This window comes from Lissotriton helveticus, chromosome 6, assembly GCF_964261635.1.
Source record: "Lissotriton helveticus chromosome 6, aLisHel1.1, whole genome shotgun sequence".
Taxonomy (NCBI): Eukaryota; Metazoa; Chordata; class Amphibia; order Caudata; family Salamandridae; genus Lissotriton; species Lissotriton helveticus.
Window position 1 is genome coordinate 1,054,967,262 of NC_136067.1, and position 14,315 is coordinate 1,054,981,576.

A 14,315-nucleotide genomic window follows, 5' to 3' on the forward strand; every position below is an offset into this window, starting at 1 on the left:
TAGTGGTCGCCATTCCACCAGCTCCACCAGTGATTAAACCCGTTCCGAAACCTCGGCACAAGGTTCCCGCAAGTACCACGGCCATTAGTGTAGCCGGAAATGCAAATAAGTTGCCGGCTCCATCTGCACCAGCCCCAAAAGCAACGGCTGTCCCGAGGGCTAAAGATCGTAATACCTACCATTCCACCCCACAGAGACAAAAACATTTTAAAAATCACTACAGGGGCTATGTTGATCTTTCCCCAGACGTAAGACCATATGTAGTAGTCCTCACGGGGGTGCCAGAAATTTCATACCAACAGCAGGAGGACTTTGGGTCATTAAAGAACAAGGTTATCCACTGGCTCAATGTAAACAGGCCATTGCCCAATCACCTGAGAAGTACAATTCTCATGGTGCGACGTGTCCCCTGGATAGGCGCCTCGCACAAGTCCATCACAGGTGATTGTGTCATTGTCTCATTCGAAGACCCTAACACCGCGCACTTTATTCATTCATGGAGCAGCCATGGAGCTAATTCACCCATAACAACTAGACCACTAACTTATTTTTACCCCCCGCGTTTTCATCCCAATACGGGGGGAAATTGGAATATAAATCCAGTAAGAAACCGTGCACAGGGTGGGACATCCAATTACTGGCAAGACACAAATGGGGGGTGGAATGGGGCACCCATTCACAACAGATATGGATGTCTCGAGGATGTGGATTGACTTTCCCACAGGGCCACTGATACATCGTCCTTGGTAGACTCACACTTACACTTTTCTCTGCCTTACGCTTCACCGTGCTCTGCTCCACCAATAAATCACAGGGCTACTGACATACTGTCCCTGGCATATTCACACTGTTCCCCGTCCCACTCCTTTTCGCACTCTGCCCTACCATCACCACAATATCTCCCTGGAGATTGTAACCAAACCACGGGTGAGATCAGGCATACAGAGGAGCAGGCTGTTGATTATTCCGCGGGGGGCACATCCACTGAGCTCATAAAAGATGATACTACCAACTTAGGCATAGCTGGTCAAATCAACAAAGATAATCCCCTTCCTGAGGTGTCGTATGTAACGTGCCTAAGGGGAACAGAGGGATTGTCCTGCCCCAACTACAGCCAGTCTAGGACAACTATGTGTCCCTTGGTTTCTAACTCTAGTGACAAGGCGGGGGTTCCCGGAATAGTGTCGATACTTTCCTGGAACGTTGCCGGATTGGCTAACAAATTAGATTCCTCAGAGTGGGTGGAATTCATTGAGGAATATGACATATGTCTGTTCCAAGAAACGTGGGCTAGAGGACAACAGTCCCGCACAGGCTACGCTACCTTTGAGATTGCAGCAAAATGGGGCGGAAAGGGCAGACTAGGCTATCATTGGTAAAGTAGGTGAAGAGGCACTGGGGTCAAGGGATGTGAGAGGCCTACTGCATCACAATTATCACTGTCTTACGTTACAAAAGAGACATTGGGCCTCATTTTCTATTCTAGCATTAGGGCTGAAGGCACCGTTTGCGCAAAGAGGAGGGACAACATGAGGGAGCTCAATTTTCTCTGAAAGGTAAAGGAAGCTTGTTTCCAGATTAGAGTGATGGCCAGGTATGGTGGGAAAGGGGTGAAGGGGCAGAGGAGACAGGCTGCAACTCGGGCTGCAATTATCAGTAGTGCAGCAGGTGCAGTTGCATTGAGGTAAAATTCTGGCCATAATATTTTGAAGGGTGCTCGCAACTTCAAAACAATTTGTTTAGGGGAACTCAGAGAAATGTCTGAAAATCTTTGATGTGGAGAATGATATCTGTCCAAACAGGGTCAAATACAATCCACTTTTGGTAACAGAAACCTGGCCTAAGTCCACAGGTTGAGATGGACGCGCCAGAAATGGTTTAAAAAAACGGCTAAGCAGTGGTTCGGAAAAAGCTTCAGCATCAAAGGGTTTAAGATATTCAAGTTCTTCCTCAATAGCCATTTATATACCTTTGGGTACAGATGAATCTTTATTTTAGAACATAGCCGAGCCCTTGATTAGTCTATATCTATGAGAAGTTTGTGCCACAACTTTGAGAGAAAAAGTGCTATTATTGCAACACAGAGGTTTCTCGTGGCTAAAGTGATGTTGCTGATCAAATTGGCTCCCAATGATGTCAGACGTTTACTCAACATGAGGCAGTGCATTGAGCTTGTTCAATAAGAACTATTTCCATGAAGGAATTTCTGAATGAGTAACAAAACAAGGAAACCTATTATGGAAAGAATTTGTAGTCATAATGCAGTTCGATTTAGGAGCTCCATATACTGCCTTAACAGCATAGCTTTACATACAGTGTACAAGATTGTGGCGTATACTGTGCTAATGTATTATCCTTTACATTAAGGATAAAGGTAGGAAGATATGCAGGTGCACAGGACAGTTACAAAGAACACAGATGGAACCCAGAGTAAAAAATCAGGCTAGCCATGAGAAAAACCTAAATGCTCTACAGGACCAGTGTGAGAGGCAGGGGCGGCTCCCCCATTATGGTGGTGGAGCGTCGCCCCACCTGCTGCGAGTGCAGCGGGCACACACATTGATAAAATGATATTAAATATCATTTTATTAATGTGTCCAAGGCGCAGCGCGATGGCATGGCTGTGATTGCACTAGAAATACAGACCCCTGCCAGTGCGCAGGTCAGATCGGCTGGCAACCTACAGCTGACCAACCTCACATGCGTACTTCAAAGCCTGCAATCCTATGGCTGAGAAAATGAAGAGGGATTGCATCCGCAGGCCCCCAGCATGAAAAGGACCGCTGGGTTAGCCTGCTCCAGCCAATCCTAGAGCTGTGGGCTGGTTTTGCTCTCTAGGGCGGAAGTCCTTCCCTCTTCGCCCAAGCCATGGAGACCGCCGGGAGGAAGGAGACCGCATCCAGAGCCTGGGGCAGCGAGGACACAGAAAAGAGCATCGGGTGGCAGGTACATTATTTGTATTTTATTTTTAATTTATATTGTCTGTTCCCCCTCCAAGTCGTCAGCCCCACCCCGCCACTCCACCCCCCACACCAGCCGCTACTGGTTAGAGACTGAACCCCGTAAAGCGACTGTAAGTTTCCTTAATAACATGATGAGCAGGAAAGGTTTCAGAAGCAGGTGGCTAAAGGAGTGCAAGAAGTGCCTTTGAATTACTGAAGGTGGCAGTAATCAAATGCTGAGGAAAATATGAACAGGAGGATTTAATGTGAACAGGATCTCCCCAACCCCATCCTGCAAATCTAGAAGGGTTCCTGCATACCAAAATAATGGTGCAACAGATCAATGGCGGACCTTGGCCACATACGGTGGCAGTGATCTGGATTGTATACAATCAATTGTGAGGCTATTTACTCAAACTGAGGGCGCTGGGCGTATGTGTCCCCAGAGGTAGTTTTTTTGAGTAATGAAGGGAACCATTATAGCATCTTATGGTGACACAGTGTTTCTAAAGGAGCAAATGAAATGGCAAAAGTTTAAAACGTCAAAACAAAGAAGAATCTTTCCTTCTTACAAGATTGCCAGGAATAGAATTGAGGATAGAACCAGGAAAAGACTAATCTGAAATGTCAGTTCTTACAAAAGGATATACAGTATCCTTGGAATCCTTTAAGACCTTGCACAAAAATCTTACAAGGAGGAAATGAAAATGTTAACAATGGAGTCTATACATATATAGGTGCCGCTCACGGAGCATTGTTGCCGCTTGACACTTCCACTTTCACTCTATTGCCCTGCTGAGAAGCCCGTCTCCCCACCGAGGTGCTTCTGCTGGTGTGAGCACGCTCTGCAATCGGCAGAACCTGTCATCGCTCCCAGCTGGAAGACTCTGTGGGTTGAGCACCGAGGGGAGTCCTCGAGAAGGGAACCGACCGGGGGACTGCGAGGCCCAGCATTCCTCAGGCAACGCAGCTGGTGCCTCTTCCCCCGGCGGCCACGCCCACCGCCTCCCGCCTTCTTTACCTTTCGCGACACCCGCTCCGCGGGTGCCGCTCACGGAGCATTGTTGCCGCTTGACACTTCCACTTTCACTCTATTGCCCTGCTGAGAAGCCCGTCTCCCCACCGAGGTGCTTCTGCTGGTGTGAGCGCGCTCGGCAATCGGCAGAACCTGTCATCGCTCCCAGCTGGAAGACTCTGTAGGTTGAGCACCGAGGGGAGTCCTCGAGAAGGGAACCGACCGGGGGACTGCGAGGCCCAGCATTCCTCAGGCAACGTAGCTGGTGCCTCTTACCCCGGCGGCCACGCCCACCGCCTCCCGCCTTCTTTACCTTTCGCGACACCCGCTCCGCGGGTGCCGCTCACGGAGCATTGTTGCCGCTTGACACTTCCACTTTCACTCTATTGCCCTGCTGAGAAGCCCGTCTCCCCACCGAGGTGCTTCTGCTGGTGTGAGCGCGCTCTGCAATCGGCAGAACCTGTCATCGCTCCCAGCTGGAAGACTCTGTGGGTTGAGCACCGAGGGGAGTCCTCGAGAAGGGAACCGACCGGGGGACTGCGAGGCCCAGCATTCCTCAGGCAACGCAGCTGGTGCCTCTTCCCCCGGCGGCCACGCCCACCGCCTCCCGCCTTCTTTACGTTTCGCGACACCCGCTCCGCGGGTGCCGCTCACGGAGCATTGTTGCCACTTGACACTTCCACTTTCACTCTATTGCCCTGCTGAGAAGCCCGTCTCCCCACCGAGGTGCTTCTGCTGGTGTGAGCGCGCTCTGCAATCGGCTGAACCTGTCATCGCTCCCAGCTGGAAGACTCTGTGGGTTGAGCACCGAGGGGAGTCCTCGAGAAGAGAACCTACCGGGGGACTGCAAGGCCCAGCATTCCTCAGGCAACGCAGCTGGTGCCTCTTCCCCCGGCGGCCACGCCCACTGCCTCCCGCCTTCTTTACCTTTCGCGACACCCGCTCCGCGGGTGCCGCTCACGGAGCATTGTTGCCGCTTGACACTTCCACTTTCACTCTATTGCCCTGCTGAGAAGCCCGTCTCCCCACCGAGGTGCTTCTGCTGGTGTGAGCGCGCTCTGCAATCGGCAGAACCTGTCATCGCTCCCAGCTGGAAGACTCTGTGGGTTGAGCACCGAGGGGAGTCCTCGAGAAGGAAACCGACCGGGGGGGACTGCGAGGCCCAGCATTCCTCAGGCAACGCAGCTGGTGCCTCTTCCCCCGGCGGCCACGCCCACCGCCTCCCGCCTTCTTTACCTTTCGCGACACCCGCTCCGCGGGTGCCGCTCACGGAGCATTGTTGCCACTTGACACTTCCACTTTCACTCTATTGCCCTGCTTAGAAGCCCGTCTCCCCACCGAGGTGCTTCTGCTGGTGTGAGCGCGCTCTGCAATCGGCAGAACCTGTCATCGCTCCCAGCTGGAATACTCTGTGGGTTGAGCACCGAGGGGAGTCCTCGAGAAGGGAACCGACCGGGGGACTGCGAGGCCCAGCATTCCTCAGGCAACGCAGCTGGTGCCTCTTCCCCCGGCGGCCACGCCCATCGCCTCAACGTACATTATTGACGCTATCTCCACCGCGACGCGGGACGCGCGCGGGACGGCGTCCGGGGCGAAGACCGGGCAAAGAGCGGGCCGTTTGAGGCCGTTCGAGTACGGTAGAGTCCGGTCCGGGCTATACCCCCTGGCTTTATTTTTGTTGCTGTAAACACACCTGCTAGCTGTGCTTGCTGAGGATAAGGCGCAATGTCCACACGTGAGTACAGAAGCAGGGCAGCCAAGGGGAAGTTGCAAAATGGAACACTTGATGACTTCATTACTAGAACTAACACCGCCATAGATATGGAGATCGGTAAGATGCAGCATAGGGTCTCCCTTGAACTTGATGCAGCAAGAAGGTTATCACAGGAGATGGCCATGACAAAAAAAAAATCCTCTCTGGGTCATTTTGCCTTTGCGAAAACACCAGATCGACCAATGGGCCCAACACCGATTCTAACACAGGCAGTTATTCATCATCCAATAGTCGCACCTCTTCCAGCCCCAGCATCGAAGGTGGGGTCTCCATGTGTTGCCCCCCCCATCATTAGTCCATCAGTGTGTGGGGTGTGAGTGGTGGAGGGGCCCCCTTTGGAGACGATACCAACTGCTAAGTGTAAGGTCACGAGCACGAGGATTTCCACTACCTCCCTAAAGGGTTCCAAACAGAAGCGGAAGCGTAACAACATCAGCGCCTATTCTAGGAAAAAGGCTAAGGTTGCAAAGGCTCAGATGTCCTTCCAAGTACTAGCTCAACCATCCCACTCACTCCTTTCCCTGGTAAAAAGTTGCCCCTCAGTACCAGAACCTAGTCCTGTAAAGTCAATGGGGGAACATGAGAATCTTGTAATCGAAAGTGAGAATGGTGGAGTACCATTTTGTACGATTAAAGGAAAGGATGTGGAATTTTTAACAATTGTGTGGGAAACGCTAAAAAAACTCCTAACCCCCTTGGAATTAAGACTCTCTCGAATAGAAACCCAGCTTCTCGAGACAGAAAAAAGTATTTTAAACCTTGCCACCTTGACCATACCTGGCAACAAACCAACTAGCCCACCAGTTGCGACACACACTCCATCAGTAGTGGTCGCCATTCCACCAGCTCCACCAGTGATTAAACCCGTTCCGAAACCTCGGCACAAGGTTCCCGCAAGTACCACGGCCATTAGTGTAGCGGGAAATGCAAATAAGTTGCCGGCTCCATCTGCACCAGCCCCAAAAGCAACGGCTGTCCCGAGGGCTAAAGATCGTAATACCTACCATTCCACCCCACAGAGACAAAAACATTTTAAAAATCACTACAGGGGCTATGTTGATCTTCCCCCAGACGTAAGACCATATGTAGTAGTCCTCACGGGGGTGCCAGAAATTTCATACCAACAGCAGGAGGACTTTGGGTCATTAAAGAACAAGGTTATCCACTGGCTCAATGTAAACAGGCCATTGCCCAATCACCTGAGAAGTACAATTCTCATGGTGCGACGTGTCCCCTGGATAGGCGCCTCGCACAAGTCCATCACAGGTGATTGTGTCATTGTCTCATTCGAAGACCCTAACACCGCGCACTTTATTCATTCATGGAGCAGCCATGGAGCTAATTCACCCATAACAACTAGACCACTAACTTATTTTTACCCCCCGCGTTTTCATCCCAATACGGGGGGAAATTGGAATATAAATCCAGTAAGAAACCGTGCACAGGGTGGGACATCCAATTACTGGCAAGACACAAATGGGGGGTGGAATGGGGCACCCATTCACAACAGATATGGATGTCTCGAGGATGTGGATTGACTTTCCCACAGGGCCACTGATACATCGTCCTTGGTAGACTCACACTTACACTTTTCTCTGCCTTACGCTTCACCGTGCTCTGCTCCACCAATAAATCACAGGGCTACTGACATACTGTCCCTGGCATATTCACACTGTTCCCCGTCCCACTCCTTTTCGCACTCTGCCCTACCATCACCACAATATCTCCCTGGAGATTGTAACCAAACCACGGGTGAGATCAGGCATACAGAGGAGCAGGCTGTTGATTATTCCGCGGGGGCACATCCACTGAGCTCATAAAAGATGATACTACCAACTTAGGCATAGCTGGTCAAATCAACAAAGATAATCCCCTTCCTGAGGTGTCGTATGTAACGTGCCTAAGGGGAACAGAGGGATTGTCCTGCCCCAACTACAGCCAGTCTAGGACAACTATGTGTCCCTTGGTTTCTAACTCTAGTGACAAGGCGGGGGTTCCCGGAATAGTGTCGATACTTTCCTGGAACGTTGCCGGATTGGCTAACAAATTAGATTCCTCAGAGTGGGTGGAATTCATTGAGGAATATGACATATGTCTGTTCCAAGAAACGTGGGCTAGAGGACAACAGTCCCGCACAGGCTACGCTACCTTTGAGATTGCAGCAAAATGGGGCGGAAAGGGCAGACCGTCCGGTGGTTTGTCGATTTGGGTGGGATCCCATCTTGGATGCAGGGCGAGAAATCTTGAAACCAACTCACTGGACTTCCAGTGTGTTGTTTTGGAGTGGGCATCTGGTGCGAGTGTAGCATTAATAAATGTTTACTCTAGATCGGCTGGAATTACAGGCACCTCGGGGACAATTGAGGACTTAGCTGTGTTCCTCGACTCTGTCACCCTCTGCCCATTTCTTATAGTCGGGGGGGATTTTAACATCCAGTATGAGCCCCTCCCGGACCATTTGGGTGGGGTAATCAGTGAAGAGGACGATCTCTGGGAGATACCCTCCTTGCTGGGCCCACCAGTAAAATCATGGTCGCCCATAGCCACTCAAATAACATCTTTCACTTTATCCCATTCACTGAGGGCCTGTAATGGGCGACTCAAGGGAGACATTCCACCCCAGCCCACCTTCAATAGACCAGGGTATGAATCACGGATAGATTATATCCTGGTTTCAATGAAGGATTGGGCTAAAGTGAGTGACTTTACGATAGTCAAAAGGAGTGACAGTGACCACAATGTACTGTCATTGAGGATCGCTCTCCAGGGAATGCCCACGGTTATCACAGATGGAAATTTAGCATTTCCTGTCGGTCTAGTTGCATCTAGCAACAGACGCAGAATTAGATGGCCAAGACTAGTGGAGAACCCCAAAAATATCCAGAGGCTATATGCGGCAGTCGTCCCTGCCTTTGAAAAAGTTGTGGACCTCATTCCTCAGTCACTCACCCCCGACAAGTTCACCGCGCTTGGGGATATTCACTCCGAGCTTTGTTCCAACTTAGCAGAAGTATTAAACCCAGTGGCTAGGACGAAAAAGAATAAGGGGAGAAGAGCCTCATGGTTCAATGCTTCCTGCAGGAAGGCAAAGGCCGACCTATTGGAGTCTCTTAAAAACTGGGAAACTCCTAGTAAGATCAGGGATAAGCGGATGGTGTATAAGTCTATTACCCGCAATGCTAAAATAGATTGGGACCAGGATAACTGGTCTGAAATGTCGGCTGCCCTTGCATTTCGAGATGCCCGTAAATTCTGGCAGATCGTTAAGCACGGTTCAGCCGAACCAACAGCGGCAGTAGATGCAAATATTGCAGCCGCCGTGTGGGAGGACCATTTTAAACTTCTGTACAGCACGCCCGATCAGGATCAATCGGGAAACCCACTTGAACCAGCAATGGCTCTACCCCTCGAAAGCGTATCCCAGATGGACGGGTTCACTCTGGAAGAACTCAACAGGGCAATCCAGGGCCTCGCTGCTGAAAAGGCGCCAGGCCTGGACAAGCTCCCAGGCGACCTTTACAAGCATGAAGTTAAGATCTGGGCACCGTATCTGAGGGTGCTGTTCAATGCTATTGTGAACGGCATGATGATCCCCCCAACTTGGCTGGGGGCAGAGATAGTCCCCATATTTAAGAAGGGCTCGCCTCTGCTCCCAGCCAACTACAGGCCAATAAGCCTGATAGATGTTTCCCAGAAACTCTTCACTAGGCTACTTCTGGATTGTCTGACGGAATGGATGTTGGAATATGACATTCTGAGTCCATTCCAAGCGGGATTCAGAAGGAAGGTCTCCACCACAGACCAGGTCTTTCGGCTCGCCCTCATTTTCTGGAAAACGGTACAGTTGGGGGGTGGCAGCCTCTATACTGTATTCGTGGACCTGAGGGCGGCCTTTGACCTGGTTCCCCGTAGAAAACTCTGGGAGGTGTTGGCCAAACTGGGGGTCCCCGGGGGCTTGCTGGAGATGATTATTCGTCTCCATACCGCCAATTTTGCCCAGGTGAGGTGTGGTAAGGAGGGGGCGTTGTCGAACCGGTTCCCCGTTGACAGGGGGGTAAGGCAGGGTTGTGTGCTCGCACCAACCCTGTTCTGCCTCTACGTCAACGGGGTAATCCCCCACCTCAATGGGGTTGCCAACTCTGACGCTCCCAAGTTGGCAGGCAGCAGGGTGCCGGCGATTATGTTCGCTGATGACACCCTGCTGCTATCAAAGTCCCCAATGGGGATACAGCGTGTTTTAAATGGCTTTGTGGATTTTTGTGCGGATCACGGGTTAGAAATCAACACTCTAAAGACCAAATTTATGGTTTTCAATCCCCCGCCAAAACTACGGTTTAACCCTACCATTGGCCAGACCAGACTTGAAAGGGTGCGCACTTTTGAGTACCTCGGACTCATGCTAAATGAGAATATGACTTGGTGCACACAACAAGAGAAAGCACTACTTACATTGGCCCAGTACTCGGGAGGGGTTATGAGGCTCATGGGAAAAAACAGGTCATCTATCAAACCCGTCGGCCCACCCCTCCAGATTTACAGGGCACAGGCAAGGGGGGCCGCTATGTATGGGTGTGAGTTATGGGGTCATGTAGCTTCACCAGAACCGGGGAGAGAGGAGAACAAGTTTATTAGGCGGGTGGTACGACTTCCGCCAAGCACGCCCCTTGTTCCACTGAGATTAGACTTAGGGCTGCGTCAGTGAAGAACTGGCACTGCGTCCCTTGGTTTATTGGCGTAGGTTGTGGGCAGTCCCAGAACTGATCAGTTATAGGCAGGGTCTACAGGAGGAGCTAGCTATGCCTAATGCTGGGAAAATTAAATGGCTTAAATTTATTAAAACTGAGCTGGAGGGTCTAGGCCTATCGACACTCTGGTCTGATCCATCATCCACATGCCCGTTAATCCCCAAAAAGAGACTGGCAAAGGTCTACTATGATAGTAAACTAGTGGCACTCTGCCGTCGGCAAAATTTGGGGACACTCACGGAGTCATTCCTACGCTTCAAGGACACCTACAGTTTTGAACCAGCCTTGGACAAACTATACCCTGCTTTACTCAGGAAACTCTACTTGCAATGGAGGCATGGGACACTTCCACTCCGAGTTCTAACTGGCAAGTGGAGCGAATCAACAGTTAGTTTATGCCCGGCTTGTAGAGTGGCCAACGAATCTGAGCTCCACATAATCTTTTTCTGCCCGGCCTACAACGACTCCCGCAAGAAATGGATCGTCCCTGTATGCAGGAATTTGGGGTTTGTGGAGTGTCTGGCCGAGTTTAGAGTGCTGAAAACAGATTCGTCTGAACCCATTGTTTTTGCTGTGGCCAAATATCTAGGTGCAATGTGGTTTCTCAGAAGTCAGTGCCTTAAGGCTGGCTATTGATTTCTACCGCAGCAAAAACGTGTAACTCTGCACTATCGAAAATTTTTATGGACTCTGATGGACTTGAAATGTTTTTAAATGTTTTATTGTTTTAACAATTATGAAATGGATTTTTGTACATCTTTTATGGTGGTAAACTTACCGAAATAAAGATTTATGAATGAATGAATGAATGAATATAGGACAAAGACAAAAAAGCCCACTGCTTTGCAAAACACAGACCTTGCAGGACAAACCAGATAGGAGTAATGTGTTCCAACCCGAGATGATGCAATACTTTTGAGTAGTAAGTGTGGAGAACAAGGTTAAATAGGTCAGGAATAGCAGGTAGAAATGTGAATCCGGATCAAGAAGGGTAATTGATTCATGTTATAAAGAAACGGCGGATTCCACTATAAGGAAGTAGGAGCTTAGCAGATAGGGAAGGGATAATCCTGCCAATTAACACACAGCCTGCAATGAGAGGTGGCATGTTGCACGTCTGCAGCCCTGGAAATGTGATTTAAGTGGTTGAAAGCAAACTTCTACTTTGTCTGGATCTAGAGCCAAATGTATGAAAGGATTACACCATTTCTGTGTCAATGGGAAAATATGTTTGTACATATGGCCCTAAATCGGAAAACATCAGGCTTCTCAAAATTGCCAGGTGCAGTATCAAACTTGGGATACTACTCCAGGCTACTGGTAATGAGGGCCTATGCATCAGTCACAAGCGAGGGTACTGTTTCACAATCCATGTTGGCCAGAATCATAGCTGAAAAAGAATTTGTCAATAAAGTGAAGAAAAACATAAGTTGTCCTTGACGGGAAGACTGCTTTTATGCTCTGTTTCTAAATTTTTTTATATTCAGGACCAGGTGAAAAAACATATATCCCCACCTAAATACAATACCTTTGCACTCTCGAACCCCGAAACCCACATGGCACACAAATTAATTCAGCTGCAGCATACAGGTTTTGGGCACAGGGTTAGCCTTCGGCCATGATTTGTATCTCGTAACTTTGCCTGCAGTACATATTAAGCATGTACTTAGGGCAGTATTTATTGTTTTTTCAATTTCACCTGTACAAATGTCAATAGAAAAGCAACCAGTGGATTCACCGATAACTTGGCACCAAGCTCCAAATGGTATATGATCACAGGTACTTACGGCTACATGCTAGACACCTGCCTGCGCATCGTGAAAAAATACTATGCTGAATGGTAACGATTACATAACACCGTGCAAGGCGATTTCTGAACCTTGCAAGTATTAGCAGAAATTAACATCTTTACTGAACCACGGAGTACGTGATAGTAATACACAAAAACGTTATCTACCATAATGCACAGCTGGAAGGACTGGTGTCACGCTTTTTAAAATTCTTTAACAAAATCCCTCCCTGATAAATTTGCATTCAATTTTCCAAGATCAGATGTGGCTGGACATATTTAGCTTTTAAGTCGTTTTATTATATATGGACATATTGCAAGTAGTCGAATTTTTTTTCTTGCTTATGGCTGCATGCAATATCTGAATGTACCAGATTCAACAAACTAAGGACAGAAAATGGCCCTGGATAAGCCCGGGGCATAGCAGACACTGCTACCAGTGAAGTGTTAAGTAAGAGTCTGTGGTTAATGGGATGGATGTTTATGCCATCTCATCTAGAGTCTGGCAGCAACAGTGAAATTTGGTTTTTGTTTGTGGTTTGTGAACCTATGGCTGAGTTTACAGACGTAGGCCACATTTACCCATTCTTTCTTTTTGAATGGGAATTGCAAGCCAGCTACAGGTTTCAGTGCGCCCACCTTGCCTCTACATTGCACCAAAGAAACATTTATCACAACAGGATTGAAACACTAGTTCGCATTCTGAAAACCAGGAAATGGCTGCCCATTACAACTGTCACTTTTCAGCCAATCAAATTTCAAGCTCAGATTCAAATTTTTGTTTGTAAACTGGTGTATGACCCTGATAAGAAAATAACTTTATTTTTTGTTTTTGAAATTCACTCAAATCTACTAAAGGCATTTACACCAACTTAAGCATAAACAACTGCATAAAGACCAGGTTTTCTTTTTTTAGCAACTATGGTTCCATTCTTTTTAGCACATTTCACTATAGCAACAAGGTAAGATCCCTATGATAATTTAAATGGAAAATGCACCCTATAATGTTTGACCTTCCTTTACCAATCTGCACAATCATTTAAAGGATTCAATTTACATGCATGTACGCTTATCTTCTAAATGTTTGTACAGTTTCACATTAGGAGAGCAAAGCTATAAGCATTAAAAAGTGACTTTTCCTCTGAACAAATCAGCTCAATCATACCTTCAAACAGGCTACTGCCCCATAAGTAATGTTATATGTACATGTGTGTGACTGCATATAAGAATTATCTTACTGAGAATAAATGTAGTTTAGTAAATTAAGTTATTGTGTCAACGTGTTTACCAATTGTAGATCTAACTAATTTATGTATTAGGGTTGTGATTTGGAACAGGTATTGCATGACTTAGCTCAGTGATTTATGTAATGATAAATACATATGATAAACTTAACATCTATTAGGTGTTGTATAACTTGGGATACTGGTGCGTGTATGGGAGTGAAATATATTTTCAAGTACACCGTAAAGGATTGGTATTTACAAACGACATCCCTCATGCTATTTCTCGTGTTTTCTTGAAAAACAGTTGGCCATCTGCAGTCCACAGAAAGAGTGACTTAATGCTATACAATCCTGGAGAAGTACTTCTCGGTGTATTTTATTAATGAAACACAACTACAACACACATATTTCCCAATTCTTAATCTCTTTACATGGACTAATATAAACAGCATAGCTTAGATTGTCAAAAGGGGGAGGTAGGCGAGGCCTATCCCTAACATTCTTCCATGACTGATTAAAAAGTAGACAAAATGTGCATGGTATTTGGCATGTTTTCTGGTTCGGATCTGTGCATCTGTACGTGTTTGTTTTGTTGAAAGAGTGGCTTTGAGGAAGAATTTTCTAAACCTTACTTTCAGGTCAAAATAAATACAAATTTGAGAGTGGTCACTCACTTGGAGAGCAGTCGGCGCTGGGCCTTCTCTGTGAGTCTTCGCTACTCATGGGGCACAAAGCTTCATTTTCTTTAGCTCTTAACGAAAAGACGGTTGTGACTATGAGAGGACCTGTTAACAAAAGGATTCAGAAAATACCATTGGTCTACA

General features: G+C 47.9%; 1 protein-coding gene across 3 annotated transcripts in view; it reads right to left on the bottom strand.

The window, feature by feature from the left end:
- The window catches only part of LOC144763257 (zinc finger protein 212-like), a 111,181-nt gene that overhangs the window by 55,620 nt on the left and 41,246 nt on the right, over positions 1-14,315 (bottom strand). For all 3 annotated transcript variants that reach the window (XM_078648698.1, XM_078648697.1, XM_078648699.1), the window contains one exon: positions 14,166-14,276. In XM_078648698.1, coding sequence (XP_078504824.1) covers positions 14,166-14,276 — 111 coding nt within the window. The remainder of the gene's footprint in view (positions 1-14,165; positions 14,277-14,315) is intronic.